General features: G+C 36.0%; 1 protein-coding gene across 8 annotated transcripts in view; it reads left to right on the top strand.

Annotated features, from left to right (window-relative positions):
* Positions 1–27,507, top strand: part of LOC101039804 (N-deacetylase and N-sulfotransferase 3) — a 204,171-nt gene that overhangs the window by 169,288 nt on the left and 7,376 nt on the right. For 6 of the 8 annotated variants that reach the window (XM_010340358.3, XM_074396969.1, XM_074396964.1 and 3 more), the window contains 5 exons: positions 5,578–5,701; positions 11,090–11,264; positions 14,488–14,658; positions 15,890–15,999; positions 27,089–27,191. In XM_010340358.3, coding sequence (XP_010338660.3) covers positions 5,578–5,701; positions 11,090–11,264; positions 14,488–14,658; positions 15,890–15,999; positions 27,089–27,191 — 683 coding nt within the window. Of the gene's footprint in view, positions 1–5,577; positions 5,702–11,089; positions 11,265–14,487; positions 14,659–15,889; positions 16,000–27,088; positions 27,192–27,507 lie in introns of those variants that run through there. The other 2 variants (XM_074396968.1, XM_074396970.1) reach the window with 2 other exon arrangements.

Raw genomic sequence — 27,507 nt, 5'->3', positions numbered from 1 at the left:
TGTGATTAACCAGTGTAAAATTCCTGATGACTAGACAATGAGTTCTTGTCACAATAAGTTCATAAACTTCCCATAACTGCTAATGAACATGTTTTTCTCCAACATAATTTTCATTCAGCTGAGTAATGTACCTAAATGCTTATCAAAGTGTTTTTAAGTGAAAAGAATAAAGCAGATGTCACAGCATTCAAATGTTCACCAGTCAGTTTGGTGGCACAGGTAATTTTTTCCCAAATATTTTAATTGAAAAGCATTGTAATTAGCATTTCTAAAATCAAAGCTAATCACTGACAGGATTGTATCAAAAGTCAAGAGGGACACATACAAGTATCTATAACTCTTTATAATAAATCCCTTCTAGAAAAATAGTCCCTTAGGCTGCCATTTTCCTAATATTGTTTATTTGTAAACTATTTCTTACCGAGATGACTATTTTTTAAAAGTCTAAAAGATGTTTGACAAGCAGAATTCCTAGACATACACAAAACTTTGTGCTAAGAAATGTGTTTATTCATACCCAGGAGAAATCTTTTTTCCCTTTTCTTAATTTGGTGTGCAATTTTTCCCCGATAAACTTCTTGTTTCTAAGAATCAGTATTAAAATGAAGCCCCATGGAAGCTTTAAACTACCAGACATTCATGCTGCATCCTGCATGATAAATTATTTGGGGCCCTTGGTTTCTGGCTTCACAGAATACAGCCTTTACAATCTTATTTTTGCTAAGGGGAATACATTCCCTCTCCTCAATGATCTAGAAATAACTGAGGAAAGTTTTGTGCAGTGTACACAGGGAGTTTAGCATATTCATTTTTTTCCTTAATGTCATTTGCAGATATCAATCTGAAAACAATAAATATTACAAATATTTATACTTTTCTGGTCCTACTTCACTTGTCCTTATCTATCTAAAGTCAAAAGGCAACTAGGACAACATTTAAACTAAAATCTCTTCGGTGAACTCTCACTGTCATCACATAACCTTGTCAAGACTGATCACGTCCTGAAGGCTTTCCAAAGCATTTTGCTTTCAAAGTCCTGCAGGATTCACTTCCTCTTGTGTTGTGCTGGATATGCAGACATTTTGATATCGTGGTTAGATTATTACCTGTCCTCTTGAACTCAATTGGGTTTCCAAATGTTTGCTACAATTCGGATGTGACATTTGTCGTTGGAAAAGACTTTTTATAGAACTTGATTCTTTTTTATAGAAATTGATTTTTCCCAGTTTTGCTGAGGTATAATTTGCATGCAATAAAATCCACCCATTTTAAATGTGCAATTAGCTGAAGTCTAAACCTTGCGCACAGTTGTGCCCACCATATTCGAGATATAGTCGTTAGCCTAAGAAAATCTCTCCATGTCCCTTTGCAGTCTATCCTCTCCATCCACCAGATCCCCAGCCACATGTAACTACTTTCTACCACTACAGTTTTGCCGTTTCTAGAACTTCATGTAAATGGAAGCATGTAGTGTGTAGTCTTTTGCATCTGATTTCTTTCATTTAACATAATACTTTTGAGATTCATGTTGCTGTAGATACCCATATGTTGTGAAACTGATTTTTTAATTAAGTATTTTCTCATATCAGTCACATGAAAATTAAATAGCTTCATTCTTAACTGTACTTTTGTCAAAAGTATTTTTCTGGGCCAGGCCTGGTGGCTCATTCCTGTAATCCCAGAACTTTGGGTGGTCGAGGTGGGTGGATCACCTGAGGTGAGGAGTTCAAGACCAGCCTGACCAATATGGTGACACCCCATCACTACCAAAAATACAAAAATTAGCCAGGCATATTGACATGCACCTGTAGTCCCAGGTACTCAGGGGCTGAGGCAGGAGAATCGCTGGAACCTGAGAGGCAGAGGTTGCAGTGAGCCAAGATCATACCACTGCACTCCAGTCTGGACAACAGAGTAAAACTCCATCTCAAAAACTATGTGTCTTTTTTTCTGGATAATTTTGCACAGATTTCTATTTATCTGGATATTCAAATATTTTTCAGTGTGGAAACTGACAAAAATATAAAACTGAAGATTTATAGGTAGTTATTTAAGAATGTATCCATGAGGCCAGGCACGGTGGCTCAAGCCTGTAATCCCAGCACTATGGGAGGCCAAGGCGAGTGGATCACGAGTCAAGAGATCGAGACCATCCTGGTCAACATGGTGAAACCCCGTCTCCACTAAAAATACAAAAAATTAGCTGGGCATGGTGGCACGTGCCTGCAGTCCCAGCTACTCAGGAGGCTGAGGCAGGAGAATTGCCTGAACCCAGGAGGCAGAGGTTGCAGTGAGCCAAGATCGCGCCATTGCACTCCAGCCTGGGTAACAAGAGCGAAACTCCGTCTCAAAAAAAAAAAAAAAGACTGTATCTATGATTACATAGTTGAATTACCACTGACAAAGTATATATACAGGACAGTTTATTTAGACCCAATAATACATATAGGTAAAGACAGAATACAGAAACCACAACTTAAAAATTTTTTAACACTGATAAATTGCATTATACCTTTTACTATGTAAAATAATTAGATTACATTCATTTTTTCTGTTTGTCTAATTAATGCTGGTCATGAAAGGCTACTAAAAGTGAACTAAATGTGTTTAATACAATTTTAAAAGATAAGATCCAGAAAAGAATGTTTTCAGTTGATCTAAGAAAAACAATAATCTGTTTTTCATTCTTACATTATAATGCCAATACTTATTTCCAAAAAGATTTGTTATTTTTAATTTAAAAAATGCCTCATGCATATAAACTATTATATCTCAAGTACATAATTTAGATTAAAATGTAACATATTCATTATAATTCTAAGTTATATCTCAATAAAGATTTTATCTGGAAAAATACCTTCTGAATATTCAGATATGGCACTCTTTAGGTGCTTTCACATAGGTTACCTCATTGATCCTCATAAACCCTGATAGCTAAGTATTTTCTTCCCCACTACACAGATGGAAAAACTAAGACTCAAGAGAGGTTAAATATTTTTGGTTCAAATTGACACAGCTGGTAAGTACAAGAAATAAAAATCTTGATCCTAGAATTTACCTGACTTCAAAGAACATGCTCTTTCTATATTACTATGGATTTCATGTAATGGAGCATCTTTTTCTCCAGCAAATTTTAGATATTGCTTCACAGTTATTCAAAGTCAGTGATTCTCAAGGGTGGTTGCCAGACCAGCAGCATAAGCATCACCAGAGAACTTAATCAGATAAGTGTAAATCCTTGGGTTATAACAAAGACTTGCTGTATCAGAGATACTGGAGAAGAGCTGAGCTATCTGTGTTTTAACAAGCCCCCCACATGAATCTGATGCATGTCAGTTGGAGGACCACTGTTTTAAGGCATGCTTGTGAAGAACGTTTTTACTTTGTATATCATAGATTACTATGTTTTATTCCCTATAATGATCTATGATTACAGACAAAATGTTCATTGTTTGACTCAGATGTAATATAGGAAGACTGCCTCTTTCAATTTCTTTTTTAAGACAATATTGCCATTGACAGTTATTTTAACTATTTTTCTATTGTATAGATATGGTAGATTGAAGTAAATAAATACTAAAGAAAGCTTAACTTATAAATATTTAAATAGTATGTATTTACTTAAATGTTACCATATTTGTACTATTTAAGCAAATCAACACTAAAATACTACTTTACTACCATATTAATACTGTTTAAGGGCTGGGCACAGTGGCTCATGCCTCTAATCCCATCACTTTCGGAGGCCACGGCAGGTGGATCACCTGAGATCAGGAGTTTGAGACCACCCTGGTCAACACGGTGAAATGCTGTCTCTACTAAAAATATAAAAATTAGCTGGGCATGCTGGCAGGCGCCTATAATGAGGCTGAGGCATGAGAATCACTTGAGCCCAGAAGGAGAAGGTTGTGGTGAGCTGAGATCACACCACTGCACTCCAGCATGGGCAACAGAGCAAGACTCCATCTCAAAAAAAAAAAAAAAAAAAAAGAAAAATACTATTTAAGTAAATACTAGCATATTGATGCTATTTAAATAAATACTATCATATTAACACTATACTATTATTTAATTAGTATTATTAATAATACCATATTAATACCATGTAAGTGATTAAATAGTAAAGAAAACTTACTTGAAAGAAAATTCAACATTTTGTATAAATGGCAACATGACATAATTACTAAGCAAAATTAGGTTAGCAATTTCTCCAAGTGAAAGAAATAAGGCCATGTCTTATTACTATTTCTAGCTATTGCCTTGGAATATGATTAACAAGTCCTGCTCCACATTTGTATAATAGTGTAAATAATAGTAAATTTCTCTCTTAGGAGTAGCCAATATCTATAAATACTTTTATATTATGATCTTAAAAATACAGTCACAGTTACGAGTATTACATACATGGTTAAATTTTGACAAACTGAACTCAAACTGCCTTACTTTCTCTTGTACTAATCTGACCAAGCTACACACTTCATCTCCTCATTTAGCCTTATAAAACACTAATCGTACAGTTATGACATTGCTTACTTTTTGAAAAATCATACCCTTTCTCCCCAATAGTCACAAATATATATGAATACCTGTGATATATCATTCTCTTCCCTATTAAATGCAAACTTTATAAGTTATGTCACTAAGAAATTTAGCAATTTAAACAATTTTGACACTACTTTTATAAAAATATAAGTACATTCAAGCTTATGCAAATTTGTTGAAAGATTAAATTCTGTCTTAAGTTTAATTAGTGTTCATAGGCCTCAGGAAGAACTTAATATGAGAACCCAGGTACTGATTTTGGTAATGTAACATATTAAATAATAATATATTGCATTTATATAGTGCCTTATTACTGTCAAAATGTCTTCAGGTACATGTCCTTTCATTCTCAAAGAAAATCTATGAAATAAGCAAGGCAGGTGATTTTCCATTAAGAAAGCTGAGACAGGCCAGGTGAGGTGGCTCACTCTTGCATTCTCAGCAGGTTGGGAGCCCGAGGTGGGAGAACTGCATGAGCTCAAGCATTCAAGACCAGCCTGAGTAACATAGCGAGGCCTCATCTCTACTAACGATAAAAAAAAATTTTACAAATTCAGCCAGGCTCAGTGGTACATGCCTATAGTCCCAGCTGCTTGGGAAGCTGAGACAGGAGGATCCCATGAGCCTGGTGTTGGGGTTGTAGTGAGCTATGATTCCACCACCACACTCCAGCCTGGGCAACATAGTGAGACACTGTCTCAAAAAAAAGAAAAAAGAAAAGAAAAAGAAAAGGAAAGCTGATGAGACGAACATATGCTAAAAGACAAAGACTCACACAAATCAGTCATTGAGCTGAGATCAAAAGCCAGTTCTCTCAATCTCTGCAACAGGCCTCTTTCACACCACACTATCTCCATTTTTTTAGAACCTGCTTCTATTAAACTGCTGATTATCTATTCAATTTATTTCAAGGAGTAGTTATTAAAAATCTGTTTGGGTCATTGTAATATTTTATTTATTAATGACTTTAAAGTGCTAGTCATAGGAAATGGTATTTTCATTTAATTAATTTCTAAACCTCTATTGTCTTTCCAGGTACCACTGCTTTGTATTTGTTCCTGGTTATGCATCCTTCCATCCTTAGTAACTCCCCCAGCCCAAAAACCTTTGAGGAGGTACAGTTCTTTAATAGAAATAACTACCACAGGGGGATTGATTGGTAAGATGGGTTATTAGTATAAATCTAAAAGTATATGTACTGTATACAGTGTAAAGTTAGCACTAATATTTAGAAACATGTAAGTTTGTAGTCACAAATAAAAGTTAACCTCTGCGCCTTGGAAACTGATTGAATATCATAAAAGAGCTCAGAAATTTTTCAGAACAAACTCTTCTAAGTTTATAAAGGGATTTGTTTCCCCAAGAGGATCACATGTAATTTCAATTGGTATTAATTTTATTTGATGGTAACTACAGATATTAAGTCAGAATAATAGCATAATACTCAGAAATTTCATTTCTCTCTACTTGTAAGGAAAAAAAATTTTCATATATTTCTCTTCTTGTGCACTTTTATTAAGTGATGCTATAGCCAATATATGTAATTTTCTATTTTCTTTGGCACATAAAAGAAAAATAAATAAAACTAAAAATATTTGTATATTACAATAATCAAAGCCATAAAAACCTATCAATACACAAAATTTAATTTTGCCTTTGAATTGAAATTAGAAATATGTCAACCATCTGAAGAAAACTGAAAAAGTACCAATAACAGAATATACACAAGATACAGTCATGTAGTAGAGCTAGATGGTACAAACTAACATGTTCATCATATATCTAGAGGTCTTGCTATGAAGGTATGCTGGACAGAGAGTGGTATAAAGGAGTGAATTATAATAATTCTACAGCATAAATATATTTTGCATGTATTTTAGGATAGTCATATATAGTAACCTCTGTTGTCAAATTGCATGATCTCAATTTTAAAATTATCAGTCCCTGAGGAGCTGCTTGTGAACAGTCCGAATGAAAAGAAAAAGAAATGGATTGAGCACAATTTGAGCACCTACTAGGATTTACATATATTCTAATTGTTATATATTTCACTACCAACTTTTCAGTTCAGGGTTTGATATTGTGTTGTATTAAATAACAGCTGGAAAATCAAGAAACCATCAACAACGGCCAGGCACAGTGGCTCACATCTGTAATTCCAGCATTTTGGGAGGCTAAAGTGGGTGGATCACTTGAAGTCAGGAGTTAGAGACTAGCCTGGGCAACATAGCAAGAACCCATCTCTACCAAAAATACAAAAATTAGCCAGGCATGATGGTATGCACCTGTGGTCTCAGCTAACTTGAGAGGCTGAGATGGGAGGATCACCTGAGCCCACGGAGGTTGAGCCTGCAGTGAGCTGTGACTGCAGCACTGCACTCCAGCCTGAGCAACAGAGTGAGTCACTGTCTCAAAAAAAAGAAAAAGAAGAGAAAGAAACCATCAGCTACTTGAACTGTATTTGACCACTGATTCAAATATATATGCCAGTATATAATTACAGAATAAAATGATGTTAACATCAGGACTAAAAGGACTGAATAAAAACTACTTTGGAGGTGGACAGGAATGTATTAGCATTACATTCCTATCAATACTTGGATTGTCTAGGACTTTTTATCAAAAAACATTTTTGAAAAATTCATGGTAAAAAATTTTTACAATAGTTATTAACTTTTTACCATAAATGTTTCATAAATATGTTTTGATCATCATGTGGATGGGTACTCTAATAAGAACAAAAGTCCAGCCAGGCATGGTGGCTCATGCCTGTAATCCCCACATTTTGGGGCACTGAGGCGGGCAGATCACCTAAGGTCAGGAGTTAGAAACCAGTCTGGCCAACATAGTGAAACCCTGTCTCTACTAAAAATATAAAAATCAGGTGGGCATAGTGGCACATGCCTGTGCTTCCAGCTATTCATGAGTCTGAGGCAGGAGAATCACTTGAACCTGGGAGGTAGAGATTGCAGTGAGCCAAGATCATGCCACTGCACTCCAGTCTGGGTAACACAGCAAGACTGTGTCTCCAAAAAAAAAAAAAAAAAAAAAAAAAAAAAAAAAAAAAAAAAAACAATCTAAAAGGTCCCTTAAGCAGTTTACAAGGAGATGACATAAATAAGTAAAAAGCTAAAGAGCAATGAAAGATTCTAAATATAACTCATTAAAACCACCAAATACATATAATTTTGATTGACAAATTATGTTTACAAAAGTCAATTGATAGTAATTGCAAATGTCAATCTGTAGCAATAACTACAGCTTTACTCTCCATGACATCAAATGTTTTTAAACCCTCAGAATGGCCTTGCCTCTCTGTGAGGCATCAGCACCTCAGCAGTCCTGTTGGGACTGTGATGTCACAAGTTGAAGATTATGAAGATTATGTGGTCTCAGAGTGCCAGGGTCACCTAAAGAAGTGACCCAGAGACAGTTAGTTAATCTGAATGTGTAGATCTGCTTTTTTGGAGAACTGGATAAAACCAGCAGCCTAAGCACAAGCTTAGGACACAAGCAAAGTAGGGCATATGAAAATTTAAAGACTTTATCTTTTACAGTCAACATTTTCAGTCAGACGATTTAAGAAAAATGTTTGACTTACGCATACATGTAAATTTGATGTTTCATGATTTGGTCTTATTATTTTTAGTTACATAGGAACTTACCGGAGACCTGGAGTAGTATGTAGAAAGCCATGAAATCCTATCAGCATTTAGACCAGGCGTCCCCAGACTTTTTACACAGGGGGCCAGTTCACTGTCCCTCAGACCATTGGAGGGCCGCCACATACTGTGCTCCTCTCACTGCCCACCAATGAAAGAGGCACCCCTTCCTGAAGTGTGGTGGGGGGCCAGATAAATGGCCTCAGGGGGCCACATGCGGCCCATGGGCCATAGTTTGGGGACGCCTGATTTAGAACTTCTAAACATTGTAATCTGGCTTTAAGAAAAATCCCGTGCCTGTAATCCCAGAACTTTGGGAGGCTGAGGCTGGTGTATCACCTGAGATCAGGAGTTCAAGACCAGCCTAGCCAACATGATGAAACCCCGTCTCTAGTAAAAATACAAAAATTAGCTGGGTGTGGTGGTAGGTGCCTGTAATCCCAGCTACTTGGGAGGTTGAGGCAGAAGAATTGCTTGAACCTAGGAGGTGGAATTTGCAGTGAGCTGAGATCACGCCACTGCACTCCAGCCTGGATGACAGAATGAGACTCCATCTCCCAAAAAAAAAAAAAAAGGAAAGAAAGACTCAGTGTCAACCCAAATAACAAATAAATATGGGGTATTGCAAAAAATTCCATTTTTCAGGTAAAAGAAAATGCTGAAGTTTTATGTTTTATAGGAGTAGAAAAACTTAAAGGAGGCAGGCATTTACTTTTAACCCCCAAATTGTTAAAACACTCTAGTTTGCTCACTAATTTTTTGAATAACCTCAATTTACATTCTCTAAATGTGAGCATTTTGCAGAGCTTCCAGGTCCCATACTAAAAATATGAACCTTTTATTTACTTCTCTATTCATCAAACATCTTTCAAGTGCCTGTAAGTGCTAGCAACTACACTAGAAAAATGCAGCGCCGGGCACGGTGGCTCACGCCTGTAATTCCAGCACTTTGGGAGGCCAAGGCGGGCAGATCACAAGGTCAGGAGTTTGAGACCAGCTTAACCAACATGGTGCAACCCTGTCTCTACTAAAAATACAAATATTAGCTGGGCGCGGTGGGGCATACCTGTAATCCCAGCTACTCAGGAGGCTGAGGCAAGAGAATCGCTTGAACCCAGGAGGCAGAAGTTGCAGTGAGCCAAGATCTGGCCACTGCACTACAGCCTGGGAGACAGAATGAGACTCTTTCTCCAAAAAAAAGAAAAGAAAAGAAAAATTCAGACATATAAGCAAACAAGAGCTGCGCACTGCCCCCTCCATGAGCCCCTGGGGTCTGGCAAAATAAACACATTATAAGTCCAAGATCCAGACCTACTTGAGGAGGTTTTCAAAGCCTAAACTGTTCCAGATTAAGTCTTCTAGGAAGGTGGGACAGGTTTAAGAAGCTAAAATTTCTGATTTTTTGTGATTTTATGAAGCCTTTTTACAGAACAAGCAAGCTTGAGACAAGCTTGGACCAAATAAGACACCACTAGACACTTTAAATAATCTTAGCACTTCTGGAACCAGTGTGAGCTTCTACATAAGCAGTATCCTGAAATTTGGCACTTTCTGTAAATAGAATATACACCAGAACAAATAGCACGTCAAATCTTCCAGAAATTTTTGTGTATCTCTTTCTCCATAAAGGGGTGCCAGAATTACATATCACCAACAAGCCAATTCCAGACAACATAAAAGGATTTTACTGCTCTGAATCTCAAGATACCACTGTGTTGCACCAGCTAAACTTTGCAATGTGTTAGCAACTGGAATCCTACCAGAAGCTTTATCATGTTTTAGGATATGATCTCACATTCAAAAATTTATGAACGTCTCATGTGATCTTTTGGTCAAAAGAAAACAAGACACTGTAAAAACAAAACAAAAAAAAAACCATCATTGCATGAATGTTAATGACTTTTTTGTTCAGTAATTATTGAACTACCTTGTCTTGGTATCCCAGTGTCATAATGGCTTATGATTCAAAGGGGGTGGCAGTGGAGGCTGAGGCCATTATCATAAAATTTAAGAATCCCTAGAAGCTATATTTTTACAGTCTCTCTAAAAAAGCCCTTTTCCTCTAAAAGTTGTTCCTTAGTGCTTCAGAAATATTTCTTATCCTATTCGGAATTAGTTATATTTGACAACTTTTATTCAGGTGGAACATTAAACAAAATCCTACATCTCAATGCTTGACCCTATAGATATCCCTGTGTTCACTCTGCTGGTAATTTGAATTCTCTCTACCTATAAGGATATAGAACATGACCTCGGGAAATTTGTTAGGATTTTATATTTGGAATGTACATACTTTTAAAAATTTCTCCTATAATTATTCTAAAGAGGAACATAAGTGGCTCTATATGATAAAAATTAAGCAAAAAAGCAATATTTATACCAGATATGCGCTGCACCTTTGACACTATGTGATTAAATATAACACTGGCACAGTACATGGAAAAGAAATTATTTCACTTGCAATAAAGTAAAAAATATCTCCTCTAAATCCTTTTAAAATGCCTGAACTGAATATATCATCTGTTTTAATAAAATTTTTTTTTGAGTACTTGAATTTTTCTCCGTACAGTGTTTCTACATTCAGACACATTTGATATAGTTAGGTTAATTACCGCTGCAGTTTGATCACTATGTCTCTACATTTTTGTTATCTATTTCTTCCTGATATTAAGCAAAACATAAAGAAAATGTATCTCAAAAAACATCTTCCAAACACGTTATTAGTGTTCTGGGTAGTTTTCTCTTTCTATAGAGGACAAATGCTGTAAAGAAAAAGTCTTTTAATTAGGAAACAGATTAATTTGTGGGACACTTTTAACATCTTTGGTCACCGGAATATGAGTATAAACCAGAGTCTCATTTTGAGAAAAATATTCCTTTTCTAGGTATATGGATTTCTTCCCAGTCCCATCTAATGTCACCACTGACTTTTTGTTTGAGAAGAGTGCCAATTACTTCCACTCAGAGGAAGCCCCTAAAAGAGCTGCTTCTCTGGTTCCCAAAGCCAAGATCATCACCATTCTCATTGACCCTTCAGACCGAGCATACTCCTGGTACCAGGTAAGGAAAATGCAAATAGAATCCAACAGGGAGAAGGGGAGTATGGGCAATGGAGCATCATTTTTAGCAACAGCGACTACCTCAGGTTTTCACGAAAGAGATTTGCTAGTTGTTTGATATCTACAGAAAAAATGGATACATTTTTCTTAATTTCCACTGAGAAATTTCCTCCATTTTTTGTTCTTTTATTAGCTTAATCAATTCATTTAATAAACTGTATTAATGCAGTAAAAGAAACTAAATTAAAATATAAGAAAATATTTACTTTTTTATATCTCTGCTTCTATATATCTGCATTTTAAAATCATTATTTTTTCATCTAATTCATGTGTACTCTATAAAGAGTCAGATAGCAACAATTTCAGTCTTTGTGGGTTATACAGGCTCTGAGACAATTATGCCATTGTATTTCAAAAGTAGCCATAGACTATATGTAAGTGCATAAGCACTGCTGTCTTCCAATAAAACTTTACTGAACAGGCAGTAGGCCATAAATTGCTGACCCTAGCTCTAAACGAGCTTAAATATCTGCTTGTACTAAAGAGACAGCTTAGTGGCAAAGCTAAAATAAGAATTTTTAGGCTAGGTGTGGTGGCTTATGCCTGTAATCCAAGTACTTTGGAAGGTGAGAAGATTTTTTGAGCCCAGCAGTTCAGGTGGGAGAATTGTTTGAGCCCAAGAGTTCAAGACCAGCCTGAGCATCATAGGCAGACTCTATATCTACAAATAAGAAAAATTAGCCAGGCACAGTGGCACATGCCTGTGGTCCCAGCTACTTGAAAGGCTGAAGTGGGAGGATCACCTGAGCCTGGCAAGTTTGCGTCTGCAGTAAGCTGTGACTGCACCATGTACTCCAGCCCAGACAACAGAGGGAGACTGTCTCAAAAAAAAAAAAAAAAAAAAAAGGAAAGGAAAAAATTCTTCATCTCTGAGAGCCTAACATGTCTAAATGTTTCTTGTGTATTCATTGTCATGGTTTTCTTAGGTTGGTTAGAACCTTGTACAGAAATGATCACTTTGAAGTAATTTAACAAACTCTAGTAGTAAGACATATATCAAAGAGAAAATATATATATATACTTTTAATAAATCATTACAAATAATAGGAAACAATCTTTTAAAACTTTTCAGTAATATTTTAACCACCAGTTGGAAGGATTCAATAAGAAGCAGTCAAAATTAACATAAGAACATAATAAAATTAATGGAATCAGTGTGTTTAGTCTCTAGGATCCTTAGTTCTCACTTCTCAGTTTTGTAATTTAAAAAACACTTTCCTACTATTCATGTGTTTATCCATTCATGAAATAATTTTAATGACTACTGTGTGCAAAGTTTTGTTCTAAGTATGATTTGAAAAATAAATCCAATGCTATACTTGAAATTGATTTCAGCCTAAGTGGAGAAATATGTATAAACAAACGTATAAATTAGAAAGTAATAAGTGATGGACATACAGACTTGTTCAGAACCACAAAGCCCACCTGACAAAGACCACCTGGGAAAAGGCAGATTTATTCATGGCTGTCTCAGAGAAGTCCACATACCGGAACCATGGGGCACATTTTTAAACAAGGGAAAGATATGTAAGCGAAGAAATTTAGGTAAAATTCAAATGAAGAAGTGTTTCCATAAATGCAAAGCAGAGCTATGTAAAGGAGTTATCAGGTCAGTACTAAAAAGCTGACTAAGGGTCCTATTTTCTTAGAAACTATAATGTTAAGACAAATGTTCTATGTACAAAAATCCCTATTCTGAAATCTGCAAGTAGACTGGATATATGGCTACTTCCCTGTGTTAAAGTGATTCACATGGCTTAGGTACTCCCTTCCAGAGTAGGATATTCCATTCCCACTGATTTGACTTAAAACAGCTAAATTATTGACAATTAATTATAATGTTAGAGAATAAAGTTCTTTGTCACTAAGTCCTTTGGCTACTTAACAAAAACAGTTTTTGCAGTTCGCAAGAGGAAGAACAGATTGTTGGGAAAGGTTTTGTGGCAGGAACATAGTGGGGAAAGGTCATAGAAAGCAGAGAAAACTTAGATAGGCATTTTGATAATCATCGGAATAATAGGGAGTGGAGACAGCCTGGAAAGCTAAAATCCACAATTCTGTACTAATCATTCATGCTAAACCTGAAGCCATCTTTTAAATCAAAACATACAGCAAACTACAAATTGAGTGATTTGATTTTGCACCTTTTACCTTTTTCACCAAGTATCTGGAGAAAATAGAAATGAGCCTTAATAGACTCCAAGAGAAAGAAGAAAATTGGAGCTTGGCAACCACTTAGTCCCTGAAAAATGAGGAATTTACAGAAAAAGAAGGCTTTAAGGCTGCAAGCTAACAAAAACGCCCTAAATATTACAAATAAATCACAGTGGCAAAATGCAGGCCTTAACAAAGTCTAGTAGAGTTTGTAGTTCAGTGATTTGAATCTTAATTGCAGAAAATTTGCTATTCAACTAGATGTGGTAAACATCCACAAACTCACCACTAAGCCTGAATATTTATTGGCCAATTTAAAGAAAAGGTGATTTACTCACACCCATGGGCCTGCGCCTGAGCCATTATGAAACACTTTCCTACTTGCATTGCTGCTTTCTGCATTTTCTGCACAATAAATGATTCTGATTTGCCGCAAAGGTTACCATTAGATAAAATAATCTTGGCTTTTAGATACCAGGCAATGTATGATAAAAGCTGTGGATTTCAGATAATGTACATGTCAGACTTTCTACTACTTTCTCCATTTAAAACAGCCGATAGGCCTTTTCTAATCTAAAACTGCATTACTAGATGGAGCAAAACTATTTGGCAGAGCTAGTAGAGTGCTTGTCTATTATGGATATTCACTGGACACAATAAATGGTTTGCTTATGAGCTGGAAAGGGAGCATTAACACAGCTTTCGAAAGTTTACTTTCAGAATAAAATACGTACATTAAGGAAACAAGTCAGTAAAGTTGGTGAAGGAATCCTATCAACAAGAATTCAACTTCTACCAGATAAGTTCTCAAAAATTTACTCCCATAAGTATCAGAACTTTAAATCCTGACGCTCCAAGCAAACACTATCATGTTTATTAATTTCAAAATAAATAACTCTCCAGCAGTGAGGCACTTCTTTCTTTAGCTTTGAGACTTGTCACAAAGATTGGTTTTTAATTATTTATGCCTATGGTTCAGATTAGTTTAATTATCCATCTTTTCATCATAGCATCAGCGATCACATGAAGACCCTGCAGCTCTGAAATTTAGCTTCTACGAAGTGATCTCAGCAGGGCTCCACGCACCCTCGGAGCTCAGAGCCTTGCAGAAGAGATGTTTGGTCCCGGGGTGGTATGCCAGCCACATCGAGAGATGGCTTGTTTATTTCCCCCCATTTCAGGTATGTAGTAGTAAGGATTTACATCATATTAGAATCTCATTAAGTTGATAACTTTGCCTAAGGATAAGAAAATTTTCACTCACTAAACTATTATGCGTTCTTCCTCTTTAGTTGTAAATAATGAGGTTGCTGCAAGGAGAAATAGGCAGAAGTAGAAAAACTGTTTAATTTTCTACGAGTATTTCAGGATAATTCTCCCTGCTCTATTTGCTGTGCATACCTCTCCTGGTTGTAAAAAGCCTAGAAAGCTTTAAGTCCCTGATTCTTATTCTGAGAATAAAGTTTGAAAGAGAACCTCTTAACCAAATAAGACAAATATTGTTTTGCTTAATTAATTGCCATTATTTCCTTTCTGAACCATCTTGCTGAATTTTTTATAAGTCCTGTGTTTTTCTCAGCCCCTTGAATCGAGTCTGCCTGGGATCAACCTAAATTACAAAATCAGTCCCATGTGGGATTGTGTAAACAATCCAGTCACATAAGACATGATACATAACTGTGAGTCTAGATGACAGCCACTACCATGTATGGCTATTTCGGTTTATATTAAAATCAAATAAAAAGTTCAGTTCCTCAGTTGCTGTAGCTACATTTTAAATGCTCAATAGCTACATGTTAGACCCAACATGTCCAAAGTTCTATTGAACAGTGCTGGTCTAGGCTAAATAGAAATATCAGAGAAGAGGTTTGGATAAACAAGACCCGCTTTGCCGGCTTTGTGGCCTTTAATCCTGGTCTCATCTTGCAGGATCCACCCTCCTCAGAGCAATAAGTGACTTCTTCTCCTTAGTTTTTTGAAGAACTTTGTCCATGTTCAGGTTTTCTGAGTGTCTAACCTCATCCTTCAAATGGATTATCAAAATACTTCTTCAACCTTTACAGTGCCATTCCTGAAAGGAATTGTGAAGAATGACATGTTCTCTGTCATATTATATCTGAGTTCATTACAACCGTTCTTCTTTTCTACAGGACTCCGCAGCTTGAATGACGAATCATTGCTTTGTCTGTTTTGAAAGCTGGTTTCCCTTTGTGATTTTTTAGTCACATTTCTAAGCTCTCTTGGTCTCTCAACTGCCTTTTATGTTTTCATAGCGTTTGCAGAAGTTCTCAGCTTGCAAACCATGAGTGTACTTAATTGGTGTGATTTATTTCTTAATCCAGGTCATTAATGAGGATGAATGTTTACATGTCTTTTTTCAACGTGCACTTTTTTATTTCTTTGGTAATTTAGTTGCTAATTATTGATGGGCAACAACTAAGAACTGATCCTGCTACAGTGATGGATGATGTACAGAAGTTTCTAGGAGTCTCGCCTCATTACAATTACTCTGAAGCTTTAACGTAAGTTTATATTCTAATTAGTTTATTGAAGTTTCAGCAAATAACTGATTTCAAAGAAATTGCAGTTTGGTCATACAATTTTCAGGTTACCTGTTCCTCATATATTGGTTATTTTTCAATTTGACAGTAACTACTTTAAAAAAAAATTTCAACAGTGTGACAAAGAAAGGTCCTAAATCCCATGTTGATTCCTAATTGTACAAAGATCTCCCTGGGAGGAAAGGAGAGAAAGAAAACAGGTGTAAATCTTAAAACAAACCACTAACCTTAAAAGAAGTTACCTGAAATAAGTTTGTAAAGCCTAAGCCTGTTAAATAGACAGGCAATATAGGGCCTCTTGGAAGTATGATCAGGTGAGTAACTAGGTAGTTTAGGAACTGACTCTTCTCTCATTTGTGTAATTTTCAGAAACAATATCATGCAGCAAAAAATAGTCCACAGGTAATTGAATACGTAGAGAGAGATGAACTATTATTGCTCCTAAACATACATCCTTTTTTTAATTTTTTTGCATCTTTCTCTTTATCCACTATTCATCTGACCCTGTCGCCTCTCCTTCAGAGGCCTCAGCAGTTAAAGCACTGATTTGATTTTTCTGTTCATTTGCATAATTTTTTGCTGGTTTCCTCTGATTTTCTTAGGTAACTGACTCTATAAGGTCCATGACTGGGGGCCAGTAAGGCACTAGGATTTAAGAAGGCAGTCACTCTCGGAGGTGTTCACATGCCTAAGACTCAGTGTCTCCTTACATTTGTGTCCTAGGTGCCTCTCTTACCTCACCCTAGGCTCTGGGCCTCACTTAGCATTTTTTTTAGTTTATTTTTATTTTTTAGAGGGAGTCTCGCACTGTCGCCTGAGCTGGAATGGAGTGGCACAATCTCGGCTCACTGCGATCTCCGCCTCCCAGGTTCAAGCAATTCTCCTGCCTCAGCCACCCAAGTAGGTGGGATTACAGGCTCCACCACCATGCCTTACTGATTTTGTTTTTTTGTATTTTTAGTAGAGATGAGGTTTCACTATATTGGCCAGGCTGGTCTCAAACTCCTGACCTCATGATCCTCCCACCTCAGCCTCTCAAAGTGCTGGGATTGTAGGCATGAGCCACCGCACCCATCCCACTTAGCATTTTTGAAGATGACCTCTATCTTTCTCTGTCCATTTAAAATGGTTGGCAATTAGATTTAGGAGAATCATATTCATTCCTACCCCACATGTGTAGGGCAACTGGAAGATACTGAGTTGGACTGAGTCATGGACCTGACTCACACTATAAGTTGGGTTTTTTAAATTACCGTAGGCTCACAGACTAAGCCTTAAAGAAACTGAAAAAGGTGATTATGGAATTCTTCCACTGCATTTTTCAGTATAAAATTCAGTTCCACAGATCAAGTAGTTTTCCCTTTTTTTGGTACTCTTTAATATCAATTTAGAAAGTGAGAGGTAGGTTTCCTTTACCTTTCATCAACCTTTGCAGAAAAAAAAAATGAGATAAGCAGAAAAAACATCAAATACTGATTTTATGTTCTACAAACCAAATATAGAGACATGTAAGGAGGCATTTTGGTTTAGAGGACAAAGGAGTAAGTGGAACTCTGCAGTTTTGAGCTTCCTTCCTAAGAGTCATTTATGCTTTGCTGTTATTATTAACCTTCTGACCTCTGTGTTTTCTGTACTGTGAGCACTGTCAGAGTTTTGTAGCACTTAGTTCAAGTACTAACACAGACATTGGTCTTAGGTATTTAACATTCAACTTGACCTTCAAGAAAGCTGAGTGATTGCAGTTTGCACTTAAAAATTCAAGACCATTTTCTGTTTTATATCTTTTTAAGTATCTGTTAGAAAAGAAAGCTTTTTGTTTCCTAAACAGTTTTCCATTTCAAGTTAGGTTATCTTTGGGTCTTTTTTATGGAGTTTGTAGCAAAGCACTGTATTTCAGAAAAAAAGAGAAGTACAGTATTCTATAAAGACAGAGTTGCCTTTTCTTATGGAATGGTCCTTGACCTGCATGCTGTGTATTTGTTCCGTCTGCAGCCAGCTCAGCAGCAAGCTTTTTATTCATCCCCACTGCTGAGAAAAGGCAGTGTAAACTTGAGAGTATCAAAGCAACATACTATATACAAAGTGTGGGTCCCTTTGCACCTGGGCTGCATCTAGCTAAAATTACTGATTATATGATTCTCTAACCTGGTGGGGTCTCAGTGGATGAAGTAGCAACATAAGATATGTGTAGTCCCTGAAACCATAGTTTCTGGTGCAGCAGTGCTACCCAGGCTGTCACCCTATGGATAGAGATAATGTGCTTTCATTCAGTTTCTTTTTACATTTTTTTGTCAGTCATCAGTTGGCCTGACACACCTTGTAAAACCTGGCAGTGCACTAGTTGTAGAATATTTGGAAGTTTCATGTCATTGTCTTAGGTCTAAATTGATTATCCTTCACCCTATGCCCTTTGCAGTTGTTTATCTGAAACCTGTCTTCACAATTTAGTTACTCCTGTTAGAGTAACTGATAGCTGCTTCTGTAGTGCTTTGGAAATATTGACAATGACTAGAGGTACAAAATGTATTTCCTCAAAAATGCCATTTATACCAGTTGGCAAAAGATCCTTTGTACACTTTGGTATTGCTCCTTAATTTCCTGCTGGCGATAATGAAGATTATTTTATTGGTGCTTAAAAAAAAATTTCTCATTGGAAGTCCTCCAAGGATATAGTAAGTTGCAAACCAATATGAATTCTCAACCAACTACATAAATCTAGTGTTTTTTGTTCATAGAATAAATGAATAAAACAAGGTCTATACAAATGTTTTACTATGCAATCTTGGCGTGAAGGAGTACTCCAACTTAAGAGATCTTTAAAGTTATTATCTTCCAGATAGCAAATTCCAGCATGAAAACTATTTAAGAGGAATCACAATAAGCCCTCATTGTCAAGATTGTTTATTCTTTTCCACAAATGTTAAAGGGTTTAAGACTTCCAAAGACATACAAAAGTCACTGAAGAATCTGTGATGCCTTAAAATGACTTAGTACTGTCAACATGGGTGTTAAATGACATATTTAATGTTAAATAATCTGATTTTCTCAGTGATTGTGGGTGTGAAATAAGCAAAATAAGGTTTAAAAATATAAATTTCTCATTCAATCAAGTAAATTATAATCTACAACTCCTGTTCCATGTACCCTTAATCCCTATATGGGATTGACATACTGACATTAGTTTTTGTATTACGTGTTATATAGTGTTTTGAAGCAATCATTTGAAATAAGACAGAAAAAAATGCTTAGCATGAAATTGTGGTAATTTGTATGCACTAAAATGAAAAATATGAACTTTTAGTTTTGCCATGAATATATCTATTCACAATTATACCTAGCCATCAATGGTAGGTGTGATTTCTAAACAGATTTCTTCATGTTTAGAAACATTAATTAGCTAAATACCTGAACCTGGCATCTTTATGCCTCAGTCAACTTGTTTGTCAGGATGAATGAAACCAGAAGATGTTATATGAATTTTTAGTACTAATTTACTTTGAAACATCAATAAATGGGCAATGAGAATTTGAAAGCCAGCGGTTTAGTATAGCTGTTGGTTTTGTGGATAAAGTTTAGGCTAAGTCATGAAGGACTGAAGCTGCTTCAAGATTCAGCAGAACTTCAACGGCTTTTAATATAATTTCCTTGGCAACCAAATTTATATTGCCCAGAAATTGGTTTCCTACCCACTATAGATAAATGTGAGTACCAATTACTATATTAAAACTTTCTTATTAGCAGATTATAGTAGCCATAGTAACTGAAATCTGCTGGTTCTCTGGATGTCATGAAAGAATACCTAGAAGTGCTAAGTAGGGAAAAGAAAAAAGTCTAATTTCTTATGATAAATTTTTAAGTGGTTTTAACAGTTCAAAATAAATACACATTTGTATGTTCTGTATTTATACATATATATCTCTTCATAAAAAACACTATGTGATAGGTAGAATTAGGTCACTTTTTGCAGATTAAAAAAACCGGGGCACAAGAAAGTTAAGCCAAAAGTCACTCATCAAGTAAGTTGAGGAGGCAGGATTGAAATTCAATCAGTTATCTCAGGAACCAACACCACCAACCTGTTAATCTCTTCATATTGGCACAGGACATTAGAACCATAGAAAAACAAAACTGTGAATTTTTACTAGTGAATAGTATATTAACAGGAAGTACTTCCTTAGAAGAAAAAATAGAACCTTTAAATAAACTATATACGTTGTCTCAGACTTTATTATGAATAAAATCCATCTTCAGATGCACTGAATGTCACTTTTCTTCGTAAATATGTGATCATAAAGATATACAAATTAAAATAACATTGAAATGCCAGTACATACCCATTAGCATGGCTATAATCCAAAAGACAATACCAATTTCTGTATTAGTCCCTTCTCACGTCACTATGAAGAAACACCTGAGACTAGGTAATTTATAAAAGAAAGAGGTTTAGGCCAGGCAGGGTGGCCCACGCCTATAATCCCAGCACTTTGGGAGGCCGCGGCGGGTGGGTCACCTGAGGTCAGAAGTTTATGAAACTAGCCTGGCCAACATGGTGAAACTTCATCTCTACTAAAAACTCAAAAAAGTAGCCAGCATGGTGGCAGGCGCCTGTAGTCCCAGCTACTCAGGAGGCTGAGGCAGGAGAATCACTTGAACTGGGAGGTGGAGATTGCAGTGAGCCGATATCACACCATTGCATTCTAGCCTGGGCAACAAGGGCAAAACTACGTCAAAAAAAAAAAAAAAAAAGAAAAAAAAGGAAAAAGGAGGAGGAAGGGAAGGAAGAAAGAGGGAAAGAGAGAGAAAGCAAGCAAGCAAGCAAGAAAAAGAGGTTTAATTGACTCACAGTTTCACATGGCTGGGGTGGCCTCGGGAAACTTGGCAGAAGCCTCCTCTGCACAAAGAGGCAGAAGAGAGACTGAATGCCAGCAGGGGCAATGCCAGATGCTTATAAAACCATCAGCTCTCGCGAGCACTCACTCACTATCGCGAGAACAGCATAGGGGACCCACCCCCGTGATTGAATTATCTCCACCTGGTCCTGCCCTTGACACCTGGGGATTATTACAGTTATTAATTACAAGGGCAGGACCAGGTGGAGGTAATTCAGTACCAGGTGGTCCTGCTCTTGACAGTGGGTATTATTACAATTTGTGAGGATACAGAGCCAAACCATTTCACAAATGTTGCCAAATATGCGGAGAAACTGGAATCCTCGCACACTGCTGATAGCAATCCATAATATATGGCCACTTTGGAAAGCAGTTTTGTAGTTTCTTAAAACCTAAACAGAATCTTACCCAAACAATCCAATTTCACTTCTATGAATCTACCCCCAAATAAAAGAAAACCTAAGTCCACAAAAGCTTGTAAGGGAATGATTATAGCATTATTCGAAAGAGCTGAAAAATTGGAAACAATACAAATGTCCTTCAACTGGTGAATGGATTTGTTAGATCCACACCAGCTAAAAAAAAGGAATGTCCAGAAAAGAGACGAATGTAGAGTTAGATAGAGTATATCTGAAACTAGGGATGACAGCAGGGATTGACTGCAATGGGTGGCAAAAATAGGGGTTTTGGAGGAATAGTGGAAATGTTCTGAAACCGGATTGTGGTGATAATTGTACAACTACATAAACTTTGCTAAATAGTGCTGACTTGCACATTTAACAATATGTAAATAATATCTCAAAAAAGTTGTTAAAATGAGTATCATTAAACTGATTCCTTAAATCATAAACTGATTAAAGGAATCATTTTTTTTGTTTGCAGGAAAAGAACTGATTTAAAAAACTTCTATGCTTATCCTGTATTAGTAACATCTACGTATTTTGATTTTGAAATTTACTGAATTGCTGTTTGCAATTCAGTATTCACCCACAGAAATGGTTATTTGGCGGGGCTCATACCTATAATCCCAGCACTTTGGGAGGCCAAGGCAGACGGATCACAAGGTCAGGAGATCAAGACCATCTTGGACAACATAGTGAAATTCCGTCTCTACTAAAAATACAAAAATAGCCAGGTGTGGTGACGTGTGCCCGTAGTCCCAGCTACTCAGGAGGCTGAGGCAAGAGAATCGCTTGAACCTGGGAGGCAAAGGTTGCCGTGAGCCACGATCGCACCATTACACTCCAGACTGGGGTGATAGAACAAGACTCCATCTCAAAAAAAAAAGAATAGATTTTTCAATGTAAAGGCATTTCAGTTTTTCTTTAGTCTTCTGAATATAATCTGAATGATTTGTAGGATTAACCTGAATGAGGGTAGAAATAAAGTCATGTTTTTATTAATATAAAAGTGTCAGCTGGACACTGTGGCTCACACCTATAATCCTAGCACTTTAGGAGGCCCAGGCGGGTGGATCACCTGAAGTCAGGAGTTTGAGACCAGCCTGACCAATATGGTGATACCCCATCTCTACTAAAAATACAAAAATTAGCTGGGCATGGTGATGCACGCCTACAACCCCAGCTACTAGGGAGGCTGAGGCAGGAAAATTGCTTGAACTCAGGAGTTGGAGGTTGCAGTGAGCTGAGATCATGCTGCTTCACACCAGCCTGAGTGAAAGAGTGAAACTCCATCTCAAAAAAAAAAAAAAAAAAAAAAAAGTCACTGTTCAGAGGTTGAATCATTAGAGAATCTTGGTGCCCCTGCCCACAAGTCTTTTACAGTTACTTCTAAACATCCAGGTGATATTCCATACAGGCTTAAGAGCCATTCTTATCCATTCTTGTTTTACTATTTAAATCAACAGAACTTTATTGAATAACTATTATGTGCATGACTCTGAAGACACAATAATAAACAAAGTATCCCCACCTCCAGATTAGGGTAGCCATAGAAGTGGGCACCAAACAATACATTAAGACTTCTCCAACATGTTCACTGCCTAAGAGCCTTGAAAGGAGGGGCCCAGCCATGACAATGGTTGCCAGCGCTTACATAAACAGATTGCTTCCTTGCTGTTCCACCAGACTTCAGAGAAACACTGCTGCTTTCTGAATAGATGTGGGGAGATCTTTCTCCATCTTCTATTACACTTCTTCATCTGGGCTCTGAAATAGTATCACTTGTGTCCCAAACTCATAAGACCTTCAAGGAACAGCACTGCCTTCATCTATCTATGTCTGTTCTCTATGAAGGACCAGACCCAGTTCCTGAGGCCATCGGGTAAATAAACATGCTTTCCTTCCAGCTTCTCCTTCTCATTTGCACCCTGACACAATTATACCATTGCCTATGAGTTTATGCATACAGATGCCTAGCCCAGGTGCCAGCTACACACATAATTTTTTTTCTCAGTAAAGCTCAGCATGACACCTGCTGCATAAGATCTAAATAATTAGCAGAGATAAAAGAAACATCTATTTTTCTTTTGATTCTTAATTTTAGCATGTGTGGAGTTCAGTGTTTCTTAGAAAAATCTTCTCTCAGAAGACTACTCATTTTAACACACAGCATGTGTATGTTCCAGTTATGTATCTACAGCAAGCTGCCTTAGTAAAAAATAATAACTGGTCTGGATTCTGAATTTTGATCACTTGAATACTTAAAATGAGTCAGAATTCGATTTTGAAAATTGCTGATAGCAAAATGTTAATGAAAAATATTACATCAACTGCAGACTTCCAGAAATGTTGTGTTAGAGTTTCCCAAAGGCTTTCATGTACAGATTATTTAAATAATACAGTCTTTATTAATGATCTCTTTGTAATTCTGAATATAGCACTAATTTATTCAGTTGTCCTACTGATTCAAATAAGAATATAAACAGCATGAAGACATAAAACGTTGTGTCCTGATCTGACACAATTGCTTTAATAATGATGAGAAACCAGGCTTTATATAAATGGATGTGATTATTCTCACTAATACACAAAGTCTTACAGAGGCAGAAATCTAGGTTTGCATTCTTTTCATAGGGCTAGAGTTATAAATTCTACAAGATCAGCTGCATATAGACAACACTCCCACATACGCATGCACACATTAAATAACGCTATCATTTTAAATGCTTTGTTAATATATAATGTACATATAATCACCCCTTGTAATTATGCAGTTGATGAATACAAATGTATACAGTAGTTTTGTACCAGCAAAATCAAGATATAGAACATTTCCATTAATCCAAAAAGTTTCCTCACGCTCCTCTGCGTTCAATACTTTCTACGCACCCTGACCCCTGGCAATCATCAAGCTGCTTTGTTCCATGAGTTTCCTCTATGTTGCTACATCTATCAGGAGTCAATTCTTTATTATTGTTAAGTAGTCCTCCATTTTATGGATATACCACAATCTGTTTATCTTTTCGCCAGTTGATGACATGAGTAATTTGAATTTTTTGGCTATCATGAACAAAGCTACTGTGAGCATTTGTGTAAAGATCTTTGTGTGGACATACATTTCCATTGCCTTTTAGTAAAAACATAGCAATGGGTTTGGTGGGTCATATAGTAGTTATGGAAATTTTACAAAGTAAAGTTGAAATAGTTTCCATTTCTACCAATAATTCTGTTTGTTCCACATCTTTGTCAACACTTGGTATTTTCAAATTCAGTCACTCTAGTGGGTGTACGGTGCTATTTAATTTGTGATTTTAATTTGTGTTTCCCTAATGACAAATGATGTTCAGCAAATTTTCATTTGTTCATTGATCATTCATATGTGTTATTTGGTGAAGTGTCTGTTCCAATCTTTTTTTTAACAGAGTTTTGCTCTTGTTGCCCAGGCTAGAGTGCAACGGCATGGCGTCAGCTCACCACAACCTCTGCCTCCTGGGTTCAAGTGATTCTCCTGCCTCAGCCTCCTGAGTAGCTGGGATTACAGGCATGCATCACCATGCCTGGCTAATTTTGTGATTTTAGTAGAGATGGGGATTTCTCCATGTTGGTCAGGCTGATCTCAAACTCCTGACTTCAGGTGATCCGCCCTCCTCAGCCTCCCAAAGTTCTGGTATTACAGGTGTGAGCCACCGCACCCAGCCTGTTCCAATCTTTTATCCAGTTTTTATTGATATTTTTATCTTTTATATTGAGTTATATGTTCTGAATACAAGTTCTGTATTAGATATATTTTTTACAAATGTTTTCTCCCACTCTGTGGTTTCCCTTTTCATTTTCTTAAGTGTCTTTAAAAGAGCAAAATTTTAAATTTTGATGAATTCACAATTATCATTATTTTTCCTTTATGATTCATCCTAAGAAATTTTGTTTAGTTTTGTTTTGTTTTGTTTTTTTCATCCTAAGAAATTTTTAACTAACCCAAGGTTACAAAATTTTCTGTGCTTTTTCCCTATGTTTTCTTTCAGAATTATAGTAATTTTAGCTATACATTTTTAAGTTTTTAGCTTAAATTTTTATAGTTTAGGTATAGCTTAATAATACATTTCAAGTTAATTTTTATATGCAACATGAGGTAAGGGTCAATGTTCACTTTTTTCATATAGATATCCCATTTTTCTTGTGCAATTTTAAAGACTAATCCTTTCCCATTGACTAAACTTGGCAACTATTTTTTGAAAGTCAGTTGACCATAGATGTGAAGGTTTACTTCTGAACTCTTTATTTCATTCCATTGATCCATTGGTTCGCTGTGGCCAACACCATACAATCTTCGTTACTGTAGAATTACAGTAAATCTTGAAATTAAATAGTATCAGACTTCCAAATTTGCTCTTTGTTTTCCAATTGACTTAGCCTGTCTGCTTCCTTTACATTTTTATACATACTTTAGAATAATTTTCAATTTCTACCTAAAATATAGTCCACTGGAGTTTTGATAGAAATCACACTGAATCTATAGATAAATTTGGAGAGACTCGGTTTTTTAAAAATAATCTTCTGATTTATGAGCATGGTATAGCTCCCTTTTTTTCTATTTTTTTTCTAAAATTTCTGTTAACATTGTTTGGTAGTTTTAAATGTGCAGCCATTGCACATATTTTTTGTTAACTGTCACCCTAGGTATTTCAGGTTTTCACATTATAAATTTAAGCAAAGTGTTGGAAGTAGCATTCCTAGAAGTGGAACAGATTAAAAGCAAACAAAAATGTCATCTGAAGTAATAATTCCAATTGGGAAGAAAAATGGCAATAGAATTATTTAATATCAAAAGCTATGTAAAGGAATTATCATTGCTGACGATTACTTTCACTTTTATATCTGAGCATACGAATTAGTGCTTTATTTATAATGAATAATAATATAAATTGCACTCAGAGACCAATAAAAAAGAAAAAGCCCTGAACCTAGAATCAGGAGGCCCTGAATATTAAAGTATAGAGTACAAGATAAATTAAACTTGACAAACATTTTCTCCTTCTTCATTTTTTGTTCAATTAATACTTGGCAAATGTTTATAAGAGCAAAACAGTATGCTAAATGCTATAAAATGGGAAGAATCCTTCACACCAAATCCTTAAGTGTTAGAATGAAACTTCAAATAAGAAAGAGTAATATGAAATAGTTTGGAAGATAAAACATACATTTAATGTGCTATTGTTTATTATGATTATGGCATAAAAAGTTCATTTATAGGTGCTGTTACTTTAATACAGAGCTCATACGAAAAGAAGAAAGTAGCTCTATAGCTATAGCTAGAGAATCCTAAAAGTAATCACCCTATGACACACTGAAACCTTTTCTCTTCTATTACCTTGTAGTTGTATGATTCAAGTTGCCTCTAAATCCATAGACATGGATGAATACTGACTTGTTTTTAAACCCTACAAAAAAATTGAAAATGTATAAACGTTTTCCTTCCAGATGAAGGAGGTAGCCTTATTAATTTCTATTAATAGGAGACCTGCTGACAACTTTTCTATTAGGAACCTGGCAAACTCACAAATATGACAGATGGACTGAGAATTTAGAAGTATGCCAACATACTTTATGCAAAGGAATATAGTAAAAAATAAATTCAGTTTCTGTGGTTATAGATTGTTATGCAAATAAAATATTTATGTATTGGTCACTATGTCATATAAATCAGTTGAAAAATGATTTTCTGGTTTTTTTGTATGTGTATATTTCATTTTTTTTTTTTAGGTTTGATTCTCATAAAGGTTTCTGGTGTCAGTTACTGGAAGAAGGTAAAACAAAATGCCTTGGAAAGAGCAAAGGAAGAAAATACCCTCCAATGGATTCTGATGTAAGCATAGAGCGTGAAAATTCAAACTAAGCCAGCAAAATGATAACAAATAATATCATCTGTTTTCTTAAAATACTAAAGTCAAATTTCAGCCTTTCTAAAAATTAAAAGTTTCATTTCAATATCAGTACACGTAGGTTGCTTGTTTTGATTTTACCCACAATATAGTATCACCTGTCACGCAAGACTAAAGGAAAACAATAGAATTTGACATTCTGAATAAGAACGAAAAGATAATATCTCATTCCAAAAAGAATGATACCTGCACAAAAATTTTAGCATAAATGTTAACTGAAACCAAGACAGGAAATACTAT

Source organism: Saimiri boliviensis, chromosome 3 (assembly GCF_048565385.1).
Source record: "Saimiri boliviensis isolate mSaiBol1 chromosome 3, mSaiBol1.pri, whole genome shotgun sequence".
In the NCBI taxonomy this organism is placed as follows: Eukaryota; Metazoa; Chordata; class Mammalia; order Primates; family Cebidae; genus Saimiri; species Saimiri boliviensis.
Note: the sequence above shows the minus strand (reverse complement) of the source record. Positions and strands in the feature narration are given on the sequence as shown.